Source organism: Lithobates pipiens, unplaced genomic scaffold (assembly GCF_037356315.1).
Source record: "Lithobates pipiens isolate NorthernLeopardFrog02 unplaced genomic scaffold, aLitPip1_a1.2 Scaffold_13, whole genome shotgun sequence".
Lineage (NCBI taxonomy): Eukaryota > Metazoa > Chordata > Amphibia > Anura > Ranidae > Lithobates > Lithobates pipiens.
In genome coordinates, this window is record NW_027507718.1 from 540,877,521 (window position 1) to 540,901,741 (window position 24,221).

The following is a 24,221-nucleotide window of genomic DNA, read 5'->3' on the forward strand; positions in this document are numbered from 1 at the left end:
CATTACTCTGCAATACCCTGCATTACTCTGCAATACTCTGCATTACTCTGCATTACTCTGCAATACTCTGCAATACCCTGCAATACTCTGCATTACTCTGCAATACCCTGCAATACCCTGCATTACTCTGCATTACCCTGCATTACTCTGCAATACTCTGCATTACTCTGCATTACTCTGCAATACTCTGCAATACCCTGCCATTACTCTGCATTACTCTGCAATACCCTGCAATACCCTGCAATACTCTGCATTACCCTGCCATTACTCTGCATTACTCTGCAATACCCTGCAATACCCTGCAATACTCTGCATTACCCTGCATTACTCTGCATTACTCTGCAATACCCTGCAATACCCTGCAATACTCTGCATTACCCTGCATTACTCTGCAATACCCTGCATTACTCTGCAATACTCTGCATTACTCTGCAATACTCTGCAATACTCTGAAACACTCTGCAATACCCTGCAACGCTCTGCAACACCCGCCAATACCCTGCAACACTCTGCAATGCTCTGCAACACTCTGCAATGCTCTGCAACACCCTCCAATATCCTGCAATGCTCTGAAACGCAATACTCTGCAACGCCATACTCTGAGATACCCAGCCATAGTCGGTGATACCCTGCAATACCCAGCCATAGACACCCCCCCCCCTCCCGCCGCCCTCCGGTGCTTCTACCGACTCGCCAATACGATCAAATCCAGAATCTTATTTTTTTTCAGGCTTCCCAGCTTAGAGGTGAGATGCGGGGTCTTATTGACCCCCAAATCTCACTGTAAAGAGGACCTGTCATGCCATATTCCTATTACAAGGGATGTTTACATTCCTTGTAATAGGAATAAAAGTGATCAAAAAATTTATTTTTGGGGAAAAAAATGTCAAACTAAAATAAATAAAGTAAAATGAACAATAAAATATATATATATTTTTTTAAAGCGCCCCTGTCCCCATGTGCTCGCATGCAGAAGCGAACGCATACGTAAGTCCCGCCCACATATGAAAACGGTGTTCAAACCACACATGTGAGGTATTGCTGCGAACGTTGGAGCGAGAGCAATAATTCTAGCCCTAGACCTCCTCTGTAACTCAAAACATATAACCAGTAAAAAAAAAAATCTAATCGTCGCCTATGGGTATTTTTAAGTAGCGACGTTTGGCGCCATTCCACGAGCCTGTGCAATTTTGAAGAGTGACATGTTGGGTATCGATTTACTCGGCGTAACTTGATCTTTCACATTATGCAAAAATTGGGCTAACTTTACTGTGTTTTTTTTTTTTTTTTTTAGCACAAAACTGTTTTTTTTCCAAAAAAAAGCATTCGAAAAATTGCTGCGCAAATACCGTGCGAGATAAAAAGTTGCAACGACCACCATTGTATTCTCCAGGGTGTTTGCTAAAAAAAACATATATAAAATGTTTTGGGATTTGATGTAATTTTCTAGCAAATAAATGATGATTTTTACATGTAGGAGAGAAATGTCAGAATTGTCCTGGGTGCTCCAGAACGCCTGATGGCGCTCCCTGCATGTTGGGCCTCTGTATGTGGCCACACTGTGTAAAAGTCTCACACATGTGGTATCGCCGTACTCGGGAGTAATAGCAGAATGTGTTTTGGGGTGTAATTTGTGGTATGCATATGCTGTGTGTGAGAAATAACCTGATAATATGACAATTTTGTGGAAAAAAAAAAAAAAAGTAAAAAAAAAATCTTGATTTTGCAAAGAATTGTGGGAAAAAATGACAACTTCAAAAAACTCATCATGCCTCTTACTAAATACCTTGGAATGTCTTCTTTCCAAAAAGGGGTCATTTGGGGGGTATTTGTACTTTTCTGGCATGTTAGGATCTCAAGAATTGAAATAGGCCGCCAGTACTTCAGGTGTGATCAATTTTCAGATATTGGTACCATAGCTTGTGGACTCTATAACTTTCACAAAGAACAAATAATAGCCACCAATTTGTACTTATTTTTACCAAAGATATGTAGTAGTATAAATTTTGGCCAAAATTTATGAAGAAAAAATTACTAATCTGCTAAATTTTATAACAGAAACGAAGAAAAATTCATTTTTTTACAGAATTTTCTGTCTTTTTTCTTTTATAGCACAAAAAATAAAAAACCCAGCGGTGATTAAATACCACCAAAAGAAAGCTCTATTTGTGTGAAAAAAAGGACAAAAATTTCATATAGGTCCAGTGTTGCATGACTGAGTAATTGTCATTCAAAATGTGAGAGCACCGAAAGCTGAAAATTGGTCTGGTTATTAAGGGTGTTTAAGTGCCCAGTGGTCAAGTGGTTAATCAGTAGCTCTCTTTACCTTCTGCAACATTCATGACTGTATACGTGGCGCCATTGTTTGGAACTGTACGTAGGGTCGGACTTTCCGACGGGAAAATGTGCGATCGGATCGCGTTGTCGGAAATTTCCGATCGCATGTGACTTTTCCGTCGCAATTTCCGACACACAAAGTTTGAGATCTTGAGCTAAAATTTTCCAACAACAAAATCCGATCGTTTAAATTCCGATCGTGTGTAGACAATTCCGACGCACAACGTGCCACGCATGCTCAGAATAAGTTACGGGACAAAAAGCTATTGGCTACTGGCCTCCTTTATAGTCCCGTCCTACGTGTTTTACCTCACTGTGTTCTGAACGATCGGATTTTCCCGACAACTTTGTGCGACCGTGTGTTTGCAAGACAAGTTTGGGCCAAAATCCGTCGGAAATTCCAGGCCACTTAAGATCCCTGAAGACCCCCAGTGTGTGTCCAGTCAAGGTTGCTCAAGGTCCCTGAAGACCCTCAGTGTGTGCTCATACAAAGTAGCTGAAAGTCGGATTTTGTCGTCGGAATGTCCGACCGTGTGTACGGGGCAGTGTGCCCCAGTTTCTCAAATTTTCTGACAACAAAATCCGTTGTCGGAAATTGTGATCGTGTGTGTACACGATTCCGATGCACAAAGTTCCACACCGCGTGCTCGGAATCAAGCAGAAGAGCCGCACTGGCTATTCAACTTCATTTTTCTCGGCTCGTCGTATGTGTTGTACGTCACCGCGTTCTTGACGTTCAGAATTTCCGACCAACTTTGTGTGACTGTGTGTATGCAAGACAAGTTTGAGCCAACATCCGCCTGGAAAAAAAAACTATGGGATTTTGTTGTCGGAATGTCCGATCGTGTGTACAGGGCATTAGTCTAAATGGGAATCCCCATCTATATCTGATATGAGCAGACTGTAGGATTGTTGTTATTTCCTTCATCTTGCGTCTTCTTTCAAGTGTGGCCTGTGAGATGTCTGGAAATATTTGAATCTTTGTTCCATTCAATTCCATGGTGTGTGAATTTCTGGAACCCCCTAGGACAGTGATGGTGAACCTTGGCACCCCAGATGTTTTGGAACTACATTTCCCATGATGCTCAACTACATTGAAGAGTGCAGGAGCATTATGGGAAATGTAGTTCCAAAACACCTGGAGTGCCAAGGTTCGCCATCACTGCCCTAGGATGTTCTCCTTCATACATAAGATAATGTCCTGTGGGGGTTTATCTGGTGGTGGTTTGGGGTGCAGAGCTCCTCTGAATCCTGTCACTTATGAAGGAATTTGGTGGGTTGTCGGGAAGGAGTGATCGGAATAGTTTGGAGATGGCAGGCATCAATTCTGTAACTGATTCTGGAATCCCACGGATTCTCAAATTGTTCCTGCGCTTTCTATTTTCCAAATCCTCAACTTGTGTTTAGAGATAAGAATAATTCTCAGCTAAAAGCTCAAAATCCTTTCTCAGGTCATTATGGGCTGAAGACAACTCGTCGTGCTTTGTTTCTAAAATGTCTGTGCGCCCTCCCAGGGAAGCTATCTCCTGCTTCATTGTGCTGGTGGTTTTCTGCAGCTCAGGATGGATCTTTTCTGCCAGCCTGTCATAAATAGCTGCCAGGCTAGTGTCCAGATCTGCTTTAGAAAGCTGTGCAGGGTACTCACTTTCTTGTTGAGCAGGAACTTTCATCAGTGTGCAGCGTATGGTCTGAGCACTGACAGGCTGACCCCCCCCCCCCCCCTACAACCTCTGCAGCAATGCTGGCAGCACTCATACATCTATTTCCCAAAGACAACCTCTGGATATGACGCTGATCACGTGACCTCAAATTCTCTGGTGGACCATGGCGAGGCCTGTTCTGAGGGGAACCTGTCCTGTTATACCGCTGTATGGTCTTGGCCACCGTGCTGCAGATCAGTTTCAGGGTCTTGGCAATCTTCTTATAGACTAGGCCATCTTTATGTAGAGCAACAATTCTTTTTTTTCAGATCCTCAGAGAGTTCTTTGCCATGAGGTGCCATGTTGTACTTTCAGTGACCAGTATGAGAGAGTGAGAGCGATAACACCAAATTTAACACACCTGCTCCCCATTCACACCTGAGACCTTGTAACACTAACGAGTCACATGACACCGAGGGGAGGGAAAATGGCTAATTGGGCCCAATTTGGACATTTTCACTTAGGGGGTGTACTGACTTTTGCTGCCAGCGGTTTAGACATTAATGGCTGTGTGTTGAGTTATTTTGAGGGGACAGGAAATTTACACTGTTATACAAGCTGTACACTCACTACTTTACATTGTAGACAAGGGTCATTTCTTCAGTGTTGTCACATGAAAAGAGAGAAGAAAAGATTTACAAAAAAAAATGTGAGGGTGTACTTACTTTTGTGAGATACTGTAGGTGTGATACCATTATATGACCAAAGTATATGAAAGTTTTGTAAAACCGGTATCTGCACACCAACTTGTAAAGATAGATTATTTCTCTGCTTGTGTGAGACTTGAGAAACATTAACCGTTATAAAAATAACCGAAACATAACTATATCAGATCTTCTGGCGTAACGTTACGTAACGTTTTAGATATAGAAAACAAAATATAAAGGGGTCAAGCTGAAAAAAAAAAAAAACAGTTTGACTGAAAGACAAAATCACTTGGACTAAATGGTCCATAACTCACTCCGCCATAATGTCGCAGCCACGATAAAAATCGCTGATCGCCGCCATTACTAGTAAAAATAAAAATGATTAATAAAAATGCCATAAAACTATCCCCTATTTTGTAGATGCGATAACTTTTGCGCAAACCAATCAATAAATGCTTATTGCGGTTTCTTTTTTTTGTTTTTTTTTTTTACAAAAAATATGTAGAAGAATACATATCGGCCTAAACTGAGGAAAAAAAATGTTTTTTTATATATATTTTTGGGGGATATTTATTATAGCAAAAAGTAAAAAAATAATGCGTTTTTTGGATGGGCGATGAGTGTGGTGTAGATGGCGGTCTCGGATTTGCTTCTGGCTCCAGCAATCCTAGTTTAATCAGTAGCTCTCTTTTTACCTTCTGCGACATTCATGACTGTATACGTGGCACCATTGTTTGGAACTGTGTCGGACTTTGTGCGATCGGATCGCGCTGTCGGAAATTTCCGATCGCGTGTGACTTTTCCGTCGGAATTTCCGACACACAAAGTTTGAGATCTTGAGCTAAAATTTTCCAACAACAAAATCCGATCGTTTAAATTCCGATCGTGTGTAGACAATTCCGACGCACAACGTGCCACGCATGCTCAGAATAAGTTTACGAGACAAAAAGCTATTGGCTACTGGCCTCCTTTTATAGTCCCGTCCTACGTGTTTTACCTCACCGTGTTCTGAACGATCGGATTTTCCCCGACAACTTTGTGCGACCGTGTGTTTGCAAGACAAGTTTGGGCCAAAATCTGTCGGAAATTCCAGGCCACTTAAGATCTCTGAAGACCCTCAGTGTGTGTCCAGTCAAGGTTGCTCAAGGTCCCTGAAGACCCCCAGTGTGTGTCCAGTCATGGTTGCTCAAGGTCCCTGAAGACCCTCAGTGTGTGTCCAGTCAAGGTTGCTCAAGGTCCCTGAAGACCCCCAGTGTGCGTCCAGTCAAGGTTGCTCAAGGTCCCTGAAGACCCTCAGTGTGTGTCCAGTCAAGGTTGCTCAAGGTCCCTGAAGACCCCCAGTGTGTGTCCAGTCAAGGTTGCTCAAGATCCCTGAAGACCCCCAGTGTGTGTCCAGTCAAGGTTGCTCAAGGTCCCTGAAGACCCCCAGTGTGCGTCCAGTCAAGGTTGCTCAAGGTCCCTGAAGACCCCCAGTGTGTGTCCAGTCAAGGTTGCTCAAGGTCCCTGAAGACCCTCAGTGTGTGCTCATACAAAGTAGCTGAAAGTCGGATTTTGTCGTCGGAATGCCCGACCGTGTGTACGGGGCAGTATGCCCCGGTTCTCAAATTTTCTGACAACAAAATCCGTTGTCAGAAATTGCGATCGTGTGTACACAATTCCAACACACAAAGTTCCACGCATGCTCGGAATCAAGCAGAAGAGCCGCACTGGCTATTCAACTTCATTTTTCTCGGCTCGTCGTATGTGTTGTACGTCACCACGTTCTTGACGTTCGGAATTTCCGACCAACTTTGTGTGACCGTGTGTATGCAAGACAAGTTTGAGCCAACATCCGCCTGGAAAAAAAAACTATGGGATTTTGTTGTCGGAATGTCCAATCGTGTGTACAGGGCATTAGTCTAAACGGGAATCCCCATCTATATCTGATATGAGCAGACTGTAGGATTGTTGTTATTTCCTTCATCTTGCGTCTTCTTTCAAGTGTGGCCTGTGAGATGTCTGGAAATATTTGAATCTTTGTTCCATTCAATTCCATGGTGTGTGAATTTCTGGAACCCCCTAGGACAGTGATGGTGAACCTTGGCACCCCAGATGTTTTGGAACTACATTTCCCATGATGCTCAACTACATTGAAGAGTGCAGGAGCATCATGGGAAATGTAGTTCCAAAACACCTGGAGTGCCAAGGTTCGCCATCACTGCCCTAGGATGTTCTCCTTCATACATAAGATAATGTCCTGTGGGGGTTTATCTGGTGGTGGTTTGGGGTGCAGAGCTCCTCTGAATCCTGTCACTTATGAAGGAATTTGGTGGGTTGTCGGGAAGGAGTGATCGGAATAGTTTGGAGATGGCGGGCATCAATTCTGTAACTGATTCTGGAATCCCACGGATTCTCAAATTGTTCCTGCGCTTTCTATTTTCCAAATCCTCAACTTGTGTTTAGAGATAAGAATAATTCTCAGCTAAAAGCTCAAAATCCTTTCTCAGGTCATTATGGGCTGAAGACAACTTGTCGTGCTTTGTTTCTAAAATGTCTGTGCGCCCTCCCAGGGAAGCTATCTCCTGCTTCATTGTGCTGGTGGTTTTCTGCAGCTCAGGATGGATCTTTTCTGCCAGCCTGTCATAAATAGCTGCCAGGCTAGTGTCCAGATCTGCTTTAGAAAGCTGTGCAGGGTACTCACTTTCTTGTTGAGCAGGAACTTTCATCAGAGAGGCACACGAGGCTGTAGGGGAAGATTGAGCGCCATCTTGAGACATCCTGTACTTGTCTTTGTTGCGGAGCAAATCGTTGGTTAAAGAGTGCTGTGGCTGGAGACAGGGCTCCTTTTTTTTGCTTGAAGGCACACACGGAGGTATCCTGCAGGGGTGCTGATGTGTTTCGGGTGTCTGTTTTATCTTATGGCCCTGCGGACAGTGTTTGTTCCTCCGTGACCGGTGGAGCCGTCCTGCATCGGGCCGAGCACGTGCCCCCATCTGACTTGTATCTTAGTGGGAAAATCAGTGAGCCAATCAAACAAGCAGGAAATGTTGTATATCTGGGGGGCGGTCCGTGCACCATCTGTGCACAGAAAACCCTTCTAGGTTGCCATATTGTATTACATTTTAGAGAAAATTACAGATTGAAAAGGAAAGGTCATTTATAATAACATTTAATGACAATGTAGCAATATTTTACACTATTTTAATTTTTTTCCCACCAAAGTGGAGTTACCCTTTAAGTGATCTAGCCTCTCGATACATATAGGATATTTTTGGGACAATTAGTGATGAGAGTTCAGGGCCGTGATGTTCATAGACTCTAACTGTTCATCTTCTGCCTCCCCTGCAGATCTCATGAAACGTTCAGCACCCAGCCGCATCGTCTTCCTGGCTTCCTTCAAGCATAACCAGGGCTATATAGACACCAGCAACCTGTATGGGAAGAATATGGAGAAACAGAAAATTTACGAAGCCTACAACTGCACCAAACTCATGAACGTCATCTGTGCCAGAGAGCTGGCTGAGAGGCTGAAGACCACTGGTGAGTGACGCCCCCCATGGACCAGGCTGGTGACCACGAGGGGGCACTGATAAATAAATAATTACTTTCCAGGTCACTGGTTTGACTGCTAAATGTTAGGACACTAAACTGTAAAAAAAATTGATTGAAATAGAATTGATACAAACAAAACTAGGGGGCTTCAGAGAGTTCCGAGGCTTCAGAGTGGCCTATACCTTCAGCAACCTTGAATGGACATACACTGGGGGTCTTCAGGGACCTTAAGGAACCTTGACCTTTAGCAACCTTGAGTAGACACATACTGGGGGTCTTCAGTGACCTTGACATTCAGCTACCTTGAATGGATATAGACTTGGGGTCTTCAGGATCCTTAAGTGACCTGGGCCTTCAGCGATCTTGAGTGGACACACATTGTGGGTCTTCAGGGACCTTAAGCGGCCTTGACGTTCAATGAACTTAAATAGACACACACTGGGGGCCTTCAGTGACCTAGACCTTGAGCAATCTTGAGTGGACACACATAGGGGATCTTTAGTGACCTGGACCTTCAGCTACTTTGTATGGGCACACACTCTGGGTCTTCAGGGACCTTGAGCAACCTTGACTTGAATTTTAGCAATCTTGAATGGACACACACTGGGGTCTTCAGCCACCATGACCTTCAGCTACCTTTAATGGACACACACTGGGGGTCTTCATTGACATTGACATTCAGCTACCTTAAATGGATATAGACTTGGGGTCTTCAGGATCCTTACATGACCTGGGCCTTCAGCGATCTTGAGTGGACACACATTGGGGGTCTTCAGGGACCTTAAGCGACCAGGACCGTCTTGAGTGGACACTTCGACAGATTCCAAACACCCTGACTGGGTATTGCCACCAAGAAGCTGCTTCCCAAGCTCTGGAACGTGAGGCCAATGCATATAGCTATAGTTACCCAAAAAAAATAGGCAACAATGTTTTTGGAGCAAACTAGAAGAACATCTTTATTAGAGAAACACACTGAATTTACACAGAAACCCAGCAGACAATAGCTACTCCCAGTATCATAGACAATGGCCACCTCAGACAGTAGAGCTAATCCTATTATTATAGACAGTGGCCACCTCAGACAGTTCACCTTAGCTTGGGTATGTCCAGGAGCTATACTACGATCAATGGTCAGGTTGCCGGGAAAGTCCATCTGCATTGCCATTTTGTCATTGTGCCCTGTACTGCACAGTAAAGTTGTAGGGCTGCAGGGCAAGACTCCACTTCAATAAGCGTCCATTGTCCCCGGAGACTTGATTAAATCAGATCAAATGGTTGTGGTCAGTGAGCAACAGGAAGGATCATATGGCTGAAGTTTTTCCGGGGCCCACACCAGCGCCAAACATTCTTTTTCCAACAGAGTAGGCAACAGGGTGCTCACTGCCATCGGCTCCAACTTGGCTTAGCACTGCTCCCAACCTGAAGATAGAAGCATCTGTATGGATACAAAAACATTTGTTTGGGTCAGGAGCAGCCAAAACTGGGGCAGAAATTAAAGCATTTTCACACTCCGAGGACCACAGGACCTGACGGGGGAGATTCTTTCTGGACAGGTCAGTCAGGGGTTTATAGCTATGTGCTATAGTCAGGGACAAACCTCCTATAGTACCCAGCAGTGCCTAGGAATATCAAGATCTGGGTTTTCATCTGGGGGGTGAGCCAGTTGGCAATGACCTCTACTACTGGTTCTGGACACTGTTGCCCATGGCCCACCCGATGTCTGCGGTACTGAACCACAGACATCCCTATGCTGCATTTTTCTGGCTTTAATGTTAGTCCCTCTGCCCTGATGCAGTCTAACATGGTACCTAGGTGGAGTAGATGTTCCTCCAAGATATTGCTGTAGATCGCAATGTCATCCAGGTATGCACAGGCATAATCCTGGAGGCAATGGACAGTCAATCCTACCATCCTCTGGAACATTGCCAGAGCATTCTACATCTCAAGCAGCACGACCTTATACTAGTCCAACCCGATGAATGCTGACTTCGGAATAGTTTCCGGGTCCAGAGAAATCTGCCAGTACCCTTTGCATAGGTCAAGGGTAGTTAAGAACATATCTCGGGTGATGCAGTCTTACAGATCATCAGCCTGGGGCATGGGGTATGCGTCAGTCATTGTGCAGTCATTTAGTCAGCGGTAATCTACACAGAATCGTGTAGTACCATCCCGCTTTGGGACTATCACTACTGGGGAAGTCCAGGGGCTGTTGAAGGTCTCAATGGCTTTTAAAAAGGGCATCTCCCTAATCTCCTTCCGCATGCCTTCTCTCACTGACTCGAGTAAGCCGCCTGCTAGATAGGTGTCTGTCATCGGGGTCTCCAATCTGTGCCCTGTCATAGTAGTGTACCCAGGCTTGGTGTAAAACATGTCCTGACACTGCCTAAGGACTAGCCTGGCCTGGTCCTGCTGCTCTGGCCCTAGCTGCCATTCTAAGTTCACTGCCTCTAGACCTGCTCTGTTCCTATCTCTCGTCGGTAGCTCTGGCAGGGGAAGGTTCTCAAAATCTCAACCGTCTTGAGCACATATGGCGGACTCTTTCATTTGAGCAGTTAGCTACCAGGTAGGTAGTGTCAGATATTTGTTGCACTACCTTAGACGGTCCCTGCCAAGCAGCCTGTAATATGTCCGACTTGGTAGGCTTGAGGGCAAGAATTGTCTGCCCTACAGCTAAGGTGCGATTTCGAGCGGTACGATAGTACCACCGCTTCTGCCGCCCCTGTGCTTTCTGAAGTTTCTCTCACACAGTGTCTGTGAGTTCCTTCAGCCAGTTCCTAAATGCGTTAGTATGTACCCTACCACAGAGGTCTCGTCAGCCCCCACACCTCCTTTCCAATGGGCTTTCAGTAGACCTAGTGGCCCTCTAGGGGTGTGGAGAAGCTGCGAGGCTCCGGTCGGTGGGATCTCTGGGAATCCATATACCGGTCAGCTAGTACCGCTGCTTTGTCTACTGTCAAGGGCTTTCAGTCTTGGGCCCACTCCTGCAATTTAATAGAGGATTGTTCATAAAACTGTTCCAGGAGGACCAGTTGGGCAGTATCCGCTGAGGTAGTCACCTGACAGCTGGAGAACCATGCATCTACCAATCGGGACATCTGATAAGCCTATTCCATGTAGGGCTGACCCACCATAGGCTGCAAAATTTGACCCAGTGAGCTTCGGGGGTGATTGCGTATCTTGCCAGAAGCCGCTCTTTGACTCGCTTGCAGTCTTTTATTTTGTCTTCTGCAGCTATGGCTTCAAAAGCATCCAGGGCTTGACCAGACAGCTTGCTGATTAGGATGGTGACCCAGTCAGCTTCATCGATTCCCTGGAGGCTGCACTGGGTCTCCAAGACATGTAGGTACCGGTCGATTTTCTCCACCCCATCCTGGAAGGGTTGGAACGCCACATGGGGAAGTTTGTTGCAGCTACCCGGTCTGCAGCTGCAGTGCCCCCGGTCTCCTTCTGAACCTCAAGCATTTTCAGACGGGTCGTGTCTGCAATTATCTGGGTGATCACCTCTTGGGGGGGAGTGGTGCTGTATAGCGCCAGACACCCCTGAATCTCTTGCTGGAGTTCAGACACCCTGGACCCTTTCATAGTTGGCTCTCTGCTTCGGTTACTGGCCTGGTCACTCTCCATCAACTCGGCAATTAGGGTGGCCTTTGACTTGTTGCTGGTGCTTTATCCCCTTGATTCCAAAAGATTCTTGTGTTCTCGTGTGCTTCATTTAAGCCTGGAACAATGAAACGCAGGCATGTACTGGCCATCGGGACTACAGGGAGTTTCCCGGTGGGCTGATAGCTCAGTGGGCCAGTCAGGCGTAGTCCTGTAGCCGCTCCTCACTGATAGGAGTGATCGTGATTTCACTTCTGTCACCAAGGAGCAGCTGCCGACACTTGCTGGAGAGAGGATTAGGCTTTCTGCTCCCTCCAGCCTGCAGGGGGAGATAGACAGCTGGCAGACTTTACTTCCTCTCTCCCCTTATCACTTATCACATGACTGGGGAGAGGAACGAGAAGCTGCCTTCAGAACTGTGAGTACACGTGAGAGGGGGAGGAGAGGGGGGACACTCTGATGTAAGGGGGTGCTAATTGGGCCACTCTGATGTAGGGGGTGCTGATGGGGACACTTTGATGTAAGGGGGTGCTGATGGGGACATTCTGATGGAAGGGGCTGCTGATGGGGACACTCTGATGTGTAAGGGGCTGCTGATGGGGACACTCTGATGTGTAAGGGGCTGCTGATGGGGACACTCTGATGTGAAAGGGGGCTGCTGATGGGGACACTCTGATGTGAAAGGGGGCTGCTGATGGGGACACTCTGATGTGAAAGGGGGCTGCTGATGGGGACACTCTGATGTGAAAGGGGGCTGCTGATGGGGACACTCTGATGTGAAAGGGGGCTGCTGATGGGGACACTCTGACGTGAAAAGGAGCTGCTGATGGGGACACTCTAATGTGAAAGGGGGCTGCTGATGGGGACACTCTGATGTGAAAGGGAGCTGCTGATGGGGACACTCTGACGTGAAAAGGAGCTGCTGATGGGGACACTCTAATGTGAAAGGGGGCTGCTGATGGGGACACTCTGATGTGAAAGGGGGCTGCTGATGGGGACAATGATGTAAGGGGGACACTCTGATGTGAAGGGGGTGCTGATGGGGACACTCTGATGTAAGGGGGTGCTGATGGGGACAATGATGTAAGGGGGACACTCTGATGTGAAGCGGGTGCTGATGGGGACACTCTGATATAAGGGGGTACACTGGGGAGGCTACAGTGACCTTGACCTTCAATGATTTTGAGTGGACAAACATTGAGGGTCTTCGGGGACCTTAAGCGATCTTGAATTTTAGTGACCTTGAATGGATACACACTGCTGTGGGTCTTTAGTGACCCTGACCTTCAACAACCTTAAATGGACACGCACTGGGGGTTGTCAATGACCTTATGCAACCTTGGCCTTCAAGGACCTTGAATGGACATACACAAGGGGTCTTCAGGGTTCTTAAGTGACCATGACCTTCAACGACCTTGAATGGACACACTTACTGGGGTCTTGAGTGACCTTGGCTTTCAGTGACCTTGAGTGGACACACACTGGGATTCTTAGGTGACCTTGAGCAACTTTGGCCTGTTCCGGCATGTTACTGTATCTTTAAGGCTGATGTCACACTTGTGAAACATTTGGAGGGTGCACAGGGGCAGTAAACCGTTTACCGGCTTGTATGTGGGTCAGGAGGAGCAAGGCGTCGCTCTCTTGCTGATGAATGAGTGACCTGGCGTGTTTACCGCCTTCTTTAGCGATCCTGATTGTGGCGAATGCTCACTGTAACAGGAATGTGTGCCATCAGCCTAAAGGAGGGTGGGGCTGCCTGCAGGTGGGGCCACTCTGTACATTGATATGTATGTGTGTCTCATAGCCGGGAACTCCGATTATTTATCCAGAGACGCCACATGTACATTGGTTCTGTGTGAACTGGGCAATAAGAAGTATTCTTTTATTGTGAGTGGTCAAAAAATACTACATTATGGCCACTAGATGGAGTTGGGGGCATAAAGAATACTTATTTTTAGATACAATGTAACAATTCTAGAGAACGCTAGAGGGAATTATCAAATAAATGTAGCTGTATAGTCACCCCCGCGGCACAAATATGGAGAAAGCAATTTAGAGAATATTCAATATTTATACAAAATGTTAATAATTATAAATGACGATGTGATATGAATTCAGGTGTGACGGTGACCAGCGTTAGTCCCGGCATTGTGATGACGGAGGCCATGCGCTACTACAACCTGTTATACCGAGTCGTCTTCAACGTCATCGGAATCTTCTTCTTCAAGGTTGGTGGAGTCTCTCATTTCCCTGTCCCTTCTCACCCCCTCTGTTCCCCGTCCCGTCTCACCTCCTCCATTCCCGTCCCATCTCACCTCCTCCATTCCCGTCCCATCTCACCTCCTCCATTCCCCATCCCGTCTCACCTCCTCCATTCCCGTCCCATCTCACCTCCTCCATTCCCGTCAAGTCTCACCTCCTCCATTCCCCGTCCCATCTCACCTCCTCCATTCCCGTCAAGTCTCACCTCCTCCATTCCCCGTCCCATCTCACCTCCTCCATTCCCGTCAAGTCTCACCTCCTCCATTCCCGTCTCATCTCACCTCCTCCATTCCCGTCTCATCTCACCTCCTCCATTCCCGTCCCATCTGACCTCCTCCATTCCCGTCCTATCTCACCTCCCCCATTCCCCATTCCGTCTAATCTCTCCATTCCCCGTCCCGTCTCACCTCCTCCATTCCCCGTCCCGTCTCACCTCCTCCATTCCCCGTCCCATCTCACCTCCTCCATTCCCCGTCCCATCTCACCTCCTCCATTCCCCATCCTGTCTCACCTCCTCCATTCCCCGTCCCATCTCACCTCCTCCATTCCCGTCCCGTCTCACCTCCTCCATTCCCCATCCTGTCTCACCTCCTCCATTCCCCGTCCCATCTCACCTCCTCCATTCCCCGTCCCATCTCACCTCCTTCATTCCCCGTCTCATCTCACCCCCTCCGTTCCCTTTGCCATCTCACTTCCTCCATTCCCCGTTCCGTCTCACCTCCTCCATTCCTGTCCCATCTCACCTCATCCGTTCCCCGTCCCGTCTCACCTCCTCCATTCCCCGTCCCGTCTCACCTCCTCCATTCCCCGTCCCGTCTCACCTCCTCCATTCCCCGTCCCATCTCACCTCATCCGTTCCCCATCCCGTCTCACCTCCTCCATTCTCCGTCTCGTCTCACCCCCTCCATTCTCCGTCCCATCTCACCTCATCCGTTCCCCATCCCGTCTCACCTCCTCCATTCCCCGTCCCGTCTCACCTCCTCCATTCCCCGTCCCGTCTCACCCCCTCCATTCCCCGTCCCATCTCACCCCCTCCATTCCCCGTCCCGTCTCACCCCCTCCATTCCCCGTCCCGTCTCACCTCCTCCATTCCCCGTCCCATCTCACCCCCTCCATTCCCCGTCCCGTCTCACCTCCTCCATTCCCCGTCCCATCTCACCCCCTCCATTCCCCGTCCCGTCTCACCTCCTCCATTCCCCGTCCCGTCTCACCTCCTCCATTCCCCGTTCCGTCTCACCTCCTCCATTCCTGTCCCATCTCACCTCATCCGTTCCCCGTCCCGTCTCACCTCCTCCATTCCCCGTCCCGTCTCACCTCCTCCATTCCCGTCCCGTCTCACCTCCTCCATTCCCGTCCCGTCTCACCTCCTCCAGTCCCATCCTGTCTCACCTCATCCGCTCCCCGTCCCGTCTCACCTCCTCCATTCCCCATCCCGTCTCACCTCCTCCATTCCCTGTCCCATCTCGCCTCCTCCATTCCCCATTCCGTCTAATCTCTCCATTCCCGTCCCATCTCACCTCCTCCATTCCCCGTCCCGTCTCACCTCCTCCATTCCCCGTCCCATCTCACCTCCTCCATTCTCCATCTCGTCTCACCCCCTCCATTCTCCGTCCCGTCTCCCCTCCTCCATTCCCCGTCCCACCTCCTCCATTCCCCGTTCCGTCTCACCTCCTCCATTCCCCGTCCCATCTCACCTCCTCCGTTCCCCGTCCCGTCTCACCCCCACCGTTCTCCGTCCCGTCTCATCCTGATCTATAATGTCCCCACTCACTCTCCTTTTTCTCCCCCCCATGGTAGTCAGCGGAGGAGGGGGCGGCCAGCACCATATTCTGTGCAGTGTCGGAGGAGGCCGAAGGTCTGAATGGGCAGTATGTGGACAGCGACTGTGTGATTGAACTTCCCTCGGAGAAGGCTCGGGATCCGGCTGTCAACAAGAAGCTGTGGGAGGCGAGTGAGGCTGCAACCAACCGGATTGGTGGACCTGGACAATGATGGCGACCGACACAAGCAATCTCGTATCTGGAAAAGTCATAACTCAGGGCTAAAGCTGAGGGTTACTGTGACCCCCCGAGGTCTGCATACACCCCCCCGCCCCCATTCACCAGGAATACTCCTCTGTCCTCCTTACTTGTTACATGAGGACCTGTCTGACCTCAACCATTACTATGATCATAGGTCCCATCTAGTGGCCATAATAGAGTATTTCTTTTTAAATACCTCAATAAGGAAAAAAAATGCACTGTGGCCACTAGATGGCGCTGACAATCACAGGAGACATTCATATTACTCAGAAAACAGCAAATTAAGCTTTTGTTAGCTCCGCCTATACGCGTTTCATCACAATGACGTCTTCAGGAAGCAGACTGCGATAAATTTGCTACATTAAGAGAAACCTTTCTTTTTCTGGACCAATCTGGTGTTTGTGAGAGCTGCATGGAAGGAGGAGCTTATATGTAACTAGATATGGGTCTCCCCATGAGCACACATTCACTACTTTTAACCACTTCCTGTCCGGGCCTACAACAAGATGGCGGCTGGGCGGGCCCCTTTGTGGATCCGGGTGGACGTCCTCTCAGATCACACCCACATGGTACAGCCCCGGGGCAATCCCAGCCCATCTGTACCATGTGATCAGCTGTAACCAATCACAGTTAATCACAAAAAAAAACAGACTGAATGAATCAGTATCCTTCAGTAAAATGCACTGCTATAAGCAATCATAATGTACAAAAAAAAATCCTGATCACTTCTCCACAGCAGTACAGTGTTACTATGGTAATGTTATATTGCTCTAAGCACTGTGTGTTAAAAAAAAAAAATAAATAATAAAAAATAATAAAAATTAATAAATAAATAAAAAAATAAAAAAAATTGAAAAACATTAATCACATTTTTTTTTCATACTGTCACCGGTCAGTGTCCCTGATCACCGCCAAACCAGTCATATAATGAAGTTGTACTATACTGATAACAGTATGTAAAAAAAAAAATTGTGAATTATTAATTTTTTAATTTTTTCCAAAAATTATGACAAAAAAAAATTAAACATATGCCTCTTACTAAATACCTCGGACTGTCTACTTTCCAAAAAAGGGGTAATTTGGGGGGATATTTGTACTATCCTGGCCTTTTCAGACCTCAAGAAAATGAGATTGACCGATGTTACATCGGGATTGATCAATTTTCAGATATATATCCTATAGTTTGTAGACTCTATAACTTTTTACTTAAATCATTTTTTATTTATTTTTTTGCTCAAATATTACTTAGAACCCCCAAACATTACACGCTTTTTTTAAAAAAAGTTTACGTTTTTTTTTTAGAAGAGACCCTAAGGAATACAATGGCGATTGTTGCATTTTTTGTAATGCCGCACAGTATTTGTGTAGTGATTTTTCATACACTTTTATTTTGAAAAAAAAAAATACTTTCATGAATTATAAAAAAAAACCCACACTATATACCCAGTTTTTTGGTAAAATATAAAAGATGACGTTAAGGCAAGTAAATAGATTTTTAACATGTCATGCTTTAAAATTGCACAAAGTCGCAGAATGGGACAAACCACGGAACTTAAAATCTCCATAGGTAACATTTTAAACGCCTTAACAGTTTACCGAGTTAGAGGAGGTCTACGCTAGAATTATCTATACCTTATATGTGTGTGTGGCACGAGCACAGTTTACATGTGTGTGCAGGACTTACGTATGTGTTCACTTCTCCATGGAGGGATGATTTACATTTTTTCTTCTTGTTTATTTTACTGTTTATTTTTTATTTTTGTCCCTTCCATTTCTTTTTTAAATTTATTTTACTTTTTTATTTTTACACTGTACATTTCATTGTTTTTTCATTATTTATTTTACTTTTTATTTTTACACTTACCCATTTATGTTTTTATTTATTTATTTTACTTTTTTTATTTTTACACTGTGCATTTCATTGTTTTTTCATTATTTATTTTACTTTTTATTTTTACACTTACCCATTTATGTTTTTATTTATTTATTTTACTTTTTTTATTTTTACACTGTGCATTTCATTGTTTTTTCATTATTTATTTTACTTTTTATTTTTACACTTACCCATTTATGTTTTTATTTATTTATTTTACTTTTTTATTTTTACACTGTGCATTTAATTGTTTTTTCATTATTTATTTTACTTTTTTATTTTTACACTGTGCATTTCATTGTTTTTTCATTATTTATTTTACTTTTTATTTTTACACTTACCCATTTATGTTTTTATTTATTTATTTTACTTTTTTATTTTTACACTGTGCATTTAATTGTTTTTTCATTATTTATTTTACTTTTTTATTTTTACACTGTAAATTTCATTGTTTTTTCATTATTTATTTTACTTTTTATTTTTACACTTACCCATTTATGTTTTTAATTATTTATTTTACTTTTTTATTTTTACACTGTACATTTCATTGTTTTTTCATTATTTATTTTACTTTTTATTTTTACACTTACCCATTTATGTTTTTAATTATTTATTTTACTTTTTTATTTTTACACTGTGCATTTCATTGTTTTTTCATTATTTATTTTACTTTTTATTTTTACACTTACCCATTCATGTTTTTATTTATTTATTTATTTATACACCATTATATCCACCTATATAGCTCTTCTCTAATTGAGCCATCTGTCATCTGCAGGAGTTAGTGGGTGTTGTGTGTGCCTCCAGCACAATATACACTACCCAATTGCTGGTTTTCCCAACTCCCTTCAGGCCATTTCCATGTCTGGAAGGCCAGCAAGGAGAGTCAGACAGGCGCGAGCCGATAAAAGAGGGCAAGCAGGCTCTGTGTCTAGAGAGAACAGTGCTGGTCGAGGACGCGGTGCATCGTCATCATCAGCACGTGGCCATGGGACACGCTTGTCCTTCTTTTCGGCAGCTGGACATGTTGAGCCGCAACATGCCAACGACTTGGTCGAGTGGATGACTAAGCCCTCTTCATCCTCCCCATCCTCTCTCACCCAGGCTCAGGGTACTAGCAAAGCAGCTGCCAACGCATCGTCTTCCCTCCTCTCAATGTCATCATCAGTCACTCCTTCCCTAGACCCACCACGTCCTCCTGAGGAGTCTCCTGAACTCTTTGAGCATAGTGTTGGGTACATGCTCCAGGAAGATGCCCAGTGTTTTGTAGGCTCTGATGATGACACTCAGCTAGAGGAAGGCAGTAGCGTGAATGCAGAGAGAGGGGATGCTCAAGAAGCACAGCAATCTGGCAGTCATGTTCCACAAGCTGCAGCATACTGCCAGGTTTGCTCCAGCAATGAAGAGGGAGGGGATGATGAGGGCACTGACTCCACGTGGGTGCCTGGTAGGAGAGAGGAGGAGGAGGAGGAGGAGGCACATGTCCAACGAGGCAGGATGTCCTCCGGGGGCCAGCTTAGGGGCAGCACACCGACTGAATCACACCGCAGAGCTCCGCCTGTGCAGGGCGCTGCCTCTGCGTGTTATTCTAAAAGTTCTTTGGTGTGGGCCTTTTTTGAGACGAGTGCATCAGATCGCACCACTGCTATTTGCAACATATGTCTCTAGCGTATCTCGCGTGGCCAAAACATCAGCCGCTTGGGCACCACATGCTTGACCAGACATATGTTGACCTGCCATGCAGCTCGTTGGCAAACGTACCTCAAAGACCCACACCAAAGAACAAAGCGGACCTCTCCTTGCTCCTCATCAGCTGGCATCTCCAACCCCACTAGACCTTCAGTCCTCTCTGAAACCTGCTCTGAGAGGAATGAAGGTGTAGAATTAGGTGTGTCACAGCCAAGTGCTTGCAGGCAATCTGCTAGCAGTACACCATGTCCGTTTGTAGCAGGTAAATTGATCCATGTCCCCTGGGGCAGGACCCGGGTCCCCAAACACTTTTTAGGACAGTAACCTGCATATTAGCCTTTAAAATTAGCACTTTAGATTTCTCCCATAGATTTGTACAGGGTGTTCCGGCTTTTCGAATTTGCCGCGAACACCCCAAATTGTTCACTGTTCGCTGAATAGGCGAACAGGCAATGTTTGAGTCGAACATGAGTTTGACTCGAACTCGAAGCTCGTCCTTAGTCATGTATATCTCTTTTGAAAATCAATAAACGTAATTTTGGAAAAAAATATGTCTGCTGGTGGTGATTGATTTGGAGGGGGGGTGGGGGGTGTGGGGGTGGAATAACCACCTTGTTATCCCAACCCAGTGCCCATCGTTCTCAGTCTGCTTGCACTTTGTGGTCCAGTGAGCTGGCAAATCTTTGCTCGGGGGTGAGGCCGACGACAATCCCGTATCGGGGACAGCGCGGGGGGGATGAGTTTAATCAGCAAGTTGGTAAAAGGTGGGCGGGGTCTGATACGGCGTCCGTCACAAGGGGCGGGATTAGGTTAAACCCAATATTAAAATCTTTATTATATTGCAGCCTACCAATTCTTAGATGTGGGAGAGGTGTGTTACCGGGCAAATCAACAGGTGAAAACCAAGGGGGGAGGGGGGGGGGAAGCTTGCAAAGAGAAAACGAATGCAGTCGCCACATCTAATGATCAGCAAGCTGCAATATGTGACATTTCCATACCTCCCAACATACCTCCCAACATATTGAGCTGGGAATGAGGGACACCTACTAGCAAATGTATGCAGGCATAGGACACCCCCCCCCCCCGCCACACCCCCTTAAAGGAGAATTAACCCAAAAAAGAAGGTTAATTAAATCCACAAGGACCTTTTTTTTTTTTAACCACTAATATTCCTTTATATTGGCTTTTAAAATTTACAAATGCAGCAATTTAGAATTTGGACGAAAGTTTTATCTCTGGGAAACACTTTTCGAAAGATAAAAAGTGCATTTTATATACAACTATAGGGATCAGAACAAAATGAGGGACAAAAGAGGGGGGACAGAGGGACCAAATCAGGGACAGTCCCTCGCAATCAGGGACGGTTGGGAGCTCTGCATTGTCTGGTTTAGGTTTCTTACTGATATCAGGTTTTAGGTTATGATTCGGTTGGGTGGAGTTGACGAGGGTTGGTGTGTTGCAGGCCCTGGGGCCCTGGGGGGGGGGGGGGGGTGCAGAGTAGGTGTGTGCGGTTGTCTCCTCCTGAGTGTCGGTGTGTAGAGAGAAGATCGCTCACATAGCAGTAGTGTAGTACAGTCACTGGTGGAAGTGGTAGAGGGACGGTGCAGCGTGTCAGTGGCCAGTAGTTGCAGTCCTCCCCACCTCACAGTGCCATGGATGTGCTGTCCCTCCTCAGTCACCCGCTGTGGTTCCTGTGCTCCCTGGTCCTTGCGGTGGTCCTCCGCATACAAAGGAAGGGCAGGTGGGACCCCAAAAAGTGCCGCGTGGACCTGACTGGGAAAACCGCCATTGTGACCGGAGCCAACACAGGTGAGTGCGACCCGTCACTGCACACACCGCGCGTCTCCTATACAACGCAGCATTCCATCACTGCGCACACCGCACGTCTCCTACACAACGCAGCATTCCGTCACTGCGCACACCGCACGTCTCCTACACAACGCAGCATTCCGTCACTGCGCACACCGCACGTCTCCTACACAACGCAGCATTCCGTCACTGCGCACACCACATTTCTCCTACACAACACAGCATTCCATCACTGCGCACACCGCACGTCTCCTACACAACGCAGCATTCCGTCACTGCGCACACCACATTTCTCCTACACAACACAGCATTCCATCACTGCGCACACCGCACGTCTCCTACACAACGCAGCATTCCGTCACTGCGCACACCACGTTTCTCCTACACAACGCAGCATTCCGTCACTGCGCACACCACATTTCTCCTACACAACACAGCATTCCATCACTGCGCACACCGCACGTCTCCTACACAACGCAGCATTCCGTCACTGCGCACACCACGTTTCTCCTACACAACGCAGCATTCCGTCACTGCGCACACCACATTTCTCCTACACAACACAGCATTCCATCACTGCGCACACCGCACGTCTCCTACACAACGCAGCATTCCGTCACTGCGCACACCGCACGTCTCCTACACAACGCAGCATTCCGTCACTGCGCACACCGCCCGTCTCCTACACAACGCAGCATTCCGTCACTGCGCACACCACATTTCTCCTACACAACACAGCATTCCATCACTGCGCACACCGCACGTCTCCTACACAACGCAGCATTCCGTCACTGCGCACACCGCCCGTCTCCTACACAACGCAGCATTCCGTCACTGCGCACACCGCACGTCTCCTACACAATGCAGCATTCCGTCACTGCGCACACCACCCGTCTCCTACACAACACAGCATTCCGTCACTGCGCACACCGCCCGTCTCCTACACAACGCAGCATTCCATCACTGCGCACACCATCCGTCTCCTACACAACACAGCATTCCATCACTGCGCACACCGCCCGTCTCCTACACAACGCAGCATTCCATCACTGCGCACACCGCACATCTCCTATACAACGCAGCATTCCATCACTGCGCACACCGCACATCTCCTATACAACGCAGCATTCCATCACTGCGCACACCGCACATCTCCTATACAACGCAGCATTCCATCACTGCGCACACCGCGTGTCTCCTACACAACGCAGCATTCCATCACTGCGCACACCGCACGTCTCCTATACAACGCAGCATTCCATCACTGCGCACACCGCACATCTCCTACACAACGCAGCATTCCATCACTGCGCACACCGCACGTCTCCTATACAACGCAGCATTCCATCACTGCGCACACCGCACATCTCCTATACAACGCAGCATTCCGTCACTGCGCACACTGCACGTCTCCTACACAACGCAGCATTCCGTCACTGCGCACACCACACGTCTCCTACACAACGCAGCATTCCGTCATTGCGCACACTGCACGTCTCCTACACAATGCAGCATTCCATCACTGCGCACACCGCACGTCTCCTATACAATGCAGCATTCCGTCACTGCGCACACCGCACGTCTCCTACACAACGCAGCATTCCATCACTGCGCACACCGCACGTCTCCTATACAATGCAGCATTCCATCACTGCGCACACCGCACGTCTCCTATACAATGCAGCATTCCGTCACTGCGCACACCACACATCTCCTACACAACGCAGCATTCCGTCACTGCGCACACCACACGTCTCCTACACAACGCAGCATTCCGTCACTGCGCACACCACACATCTCCTACACAACGCAGCATTCCGTCACTGCGCACACCACACGTCTCCTACACAACGCAGCATTCCGTCACTGCACACACCGCACATCTCCTATACAATGCAGCATTCCGTCACTGCGCACACCACACATCTCCTACACAACGCAGCATTCCATCACTGCGCACACCGCACGTCTCCTATACAACGCAGCATTCCATCACTGCGCACACCGCACATCTCCTATACAACGCAGCATTCCATCACTGCGCACACCGCGTTTCTCCTACACAACGCAGCATTCCATCACTGCGCACACCGCCCGTCTCCTACACAACGCAGCATTCCGTCACTGCGCACACTGCACGTCTCCTACACAACGCAGCATTCCGTCACTGCGCACACCACACGTCTCCTACACAACGCAGCATTCCGTCATTGCGCACACTGCACGTCTCCTACACAATGCAGCATTCCATCACTGTGCACACCGCACGTCTCCTATACAATGCAGCATTCCGTCACTGCGCACACCGCACGTCTCCTACACAACGCAGCATTCCATCACTGCACACACCGTACGTCTCCTATACAATGCAGCATTCCATCACTGCGCACACCGCACGTCTCCTATACAATGCAGCATTCCGTCACTGCGCACACCACACATCTCCTACACAACGCAGCATTCCGTCACTGCGCACACCACACGTCTCCTACACAACGCAGCATTCCGTCACTGCGCACACTGCACGTCTCCTATACAATGCAGCATTCCGTCACTGCGCACACCACACATCTCCTACACAACGCAGCATTCCGTCACTGCGCACACCACACGTCTCCTACACAACGCAGCATTCCATCACTGCGCACACCGCACGTCTCCTACACAACGCAGCATTCCATCACTGCGCACACCATGCGTCTCCTATAATAATCATCCAGCCAATCAGATTTCGCGTGCACCAAGAAGGGCT

General features: G+C 47.3%; 2 protein-coding genes and 1 long non-coding RNA gene across 5 annotated transcripts in view; 2 read left to right on the forward strand and 1 right to left on the reverse strand.

Moving 5' to 3' along the window:
* LOC143975774 (retinol dehydrogenase 11-like) overlaps positions 1 to 16,856 on the forward strand; it is a 43,097-nt gene extending 26,241 nt beyond the window's left edge. The window contains exons 4-6 of the mRNA XM_077478304.1: positions 8,012 to 8,203; positions 13,934 to 14,043; positions 15,875 to 16,856. Coding sequence (XP_077334430.1) covers positions 8,012 to 8,203; positions 13,934 to 14,043; positions 15,875 to 16,069 — 497 coding nt within the window. The 3' untranslated portion in view covers positions 16,070 to 16,856. The remainder of the gene's footprint in view (positions 1 to 8,011; positions 8,204 to 13,933; positions 14,044 to 15,874) is intronic.
* Positions 9,169 to 24,221, reverse strand: part of LOC143975775 (uncharacterized) — an 89,033-nt gene continuing 73,980 nt past the window's right edge. The window contains exon 4 of the long non-coding RNA XR_013272417.1: positions 9,169 to 9,650. This is a non-coding gene — a long non-coding RNA (uncharacterized LOC143975775). The remainder of the gene's footprint in view (positions 9,651 to 24,221) is intronic.
* LOC143975773 (retinol dehydrogenase 11-like) overlaps positions 21,170 to 24,221 on the forward strand; it is a 169,464-nt gene continuing 166,412 nt past the window's right edge. Inside the window, exon 1 of one of the 3 annotated variants that reach the window (XM_077478300.1) lies at positions 21,170 to 21,469. In XM_077478300.1, the coding sequence (XP_077334426.1) occupies positions 21,313 to 21,469 (157 nt within the window). In that variant the 5' untranslated portion in view covers positions 21,170 to 21,312. The remainder of the gene's footprint in view (positions 21,470 to 24,221) is intronic. The other 2 variants (XM_077478299.1, XM_077478296.1) reach the window with 2 other exon arrangements.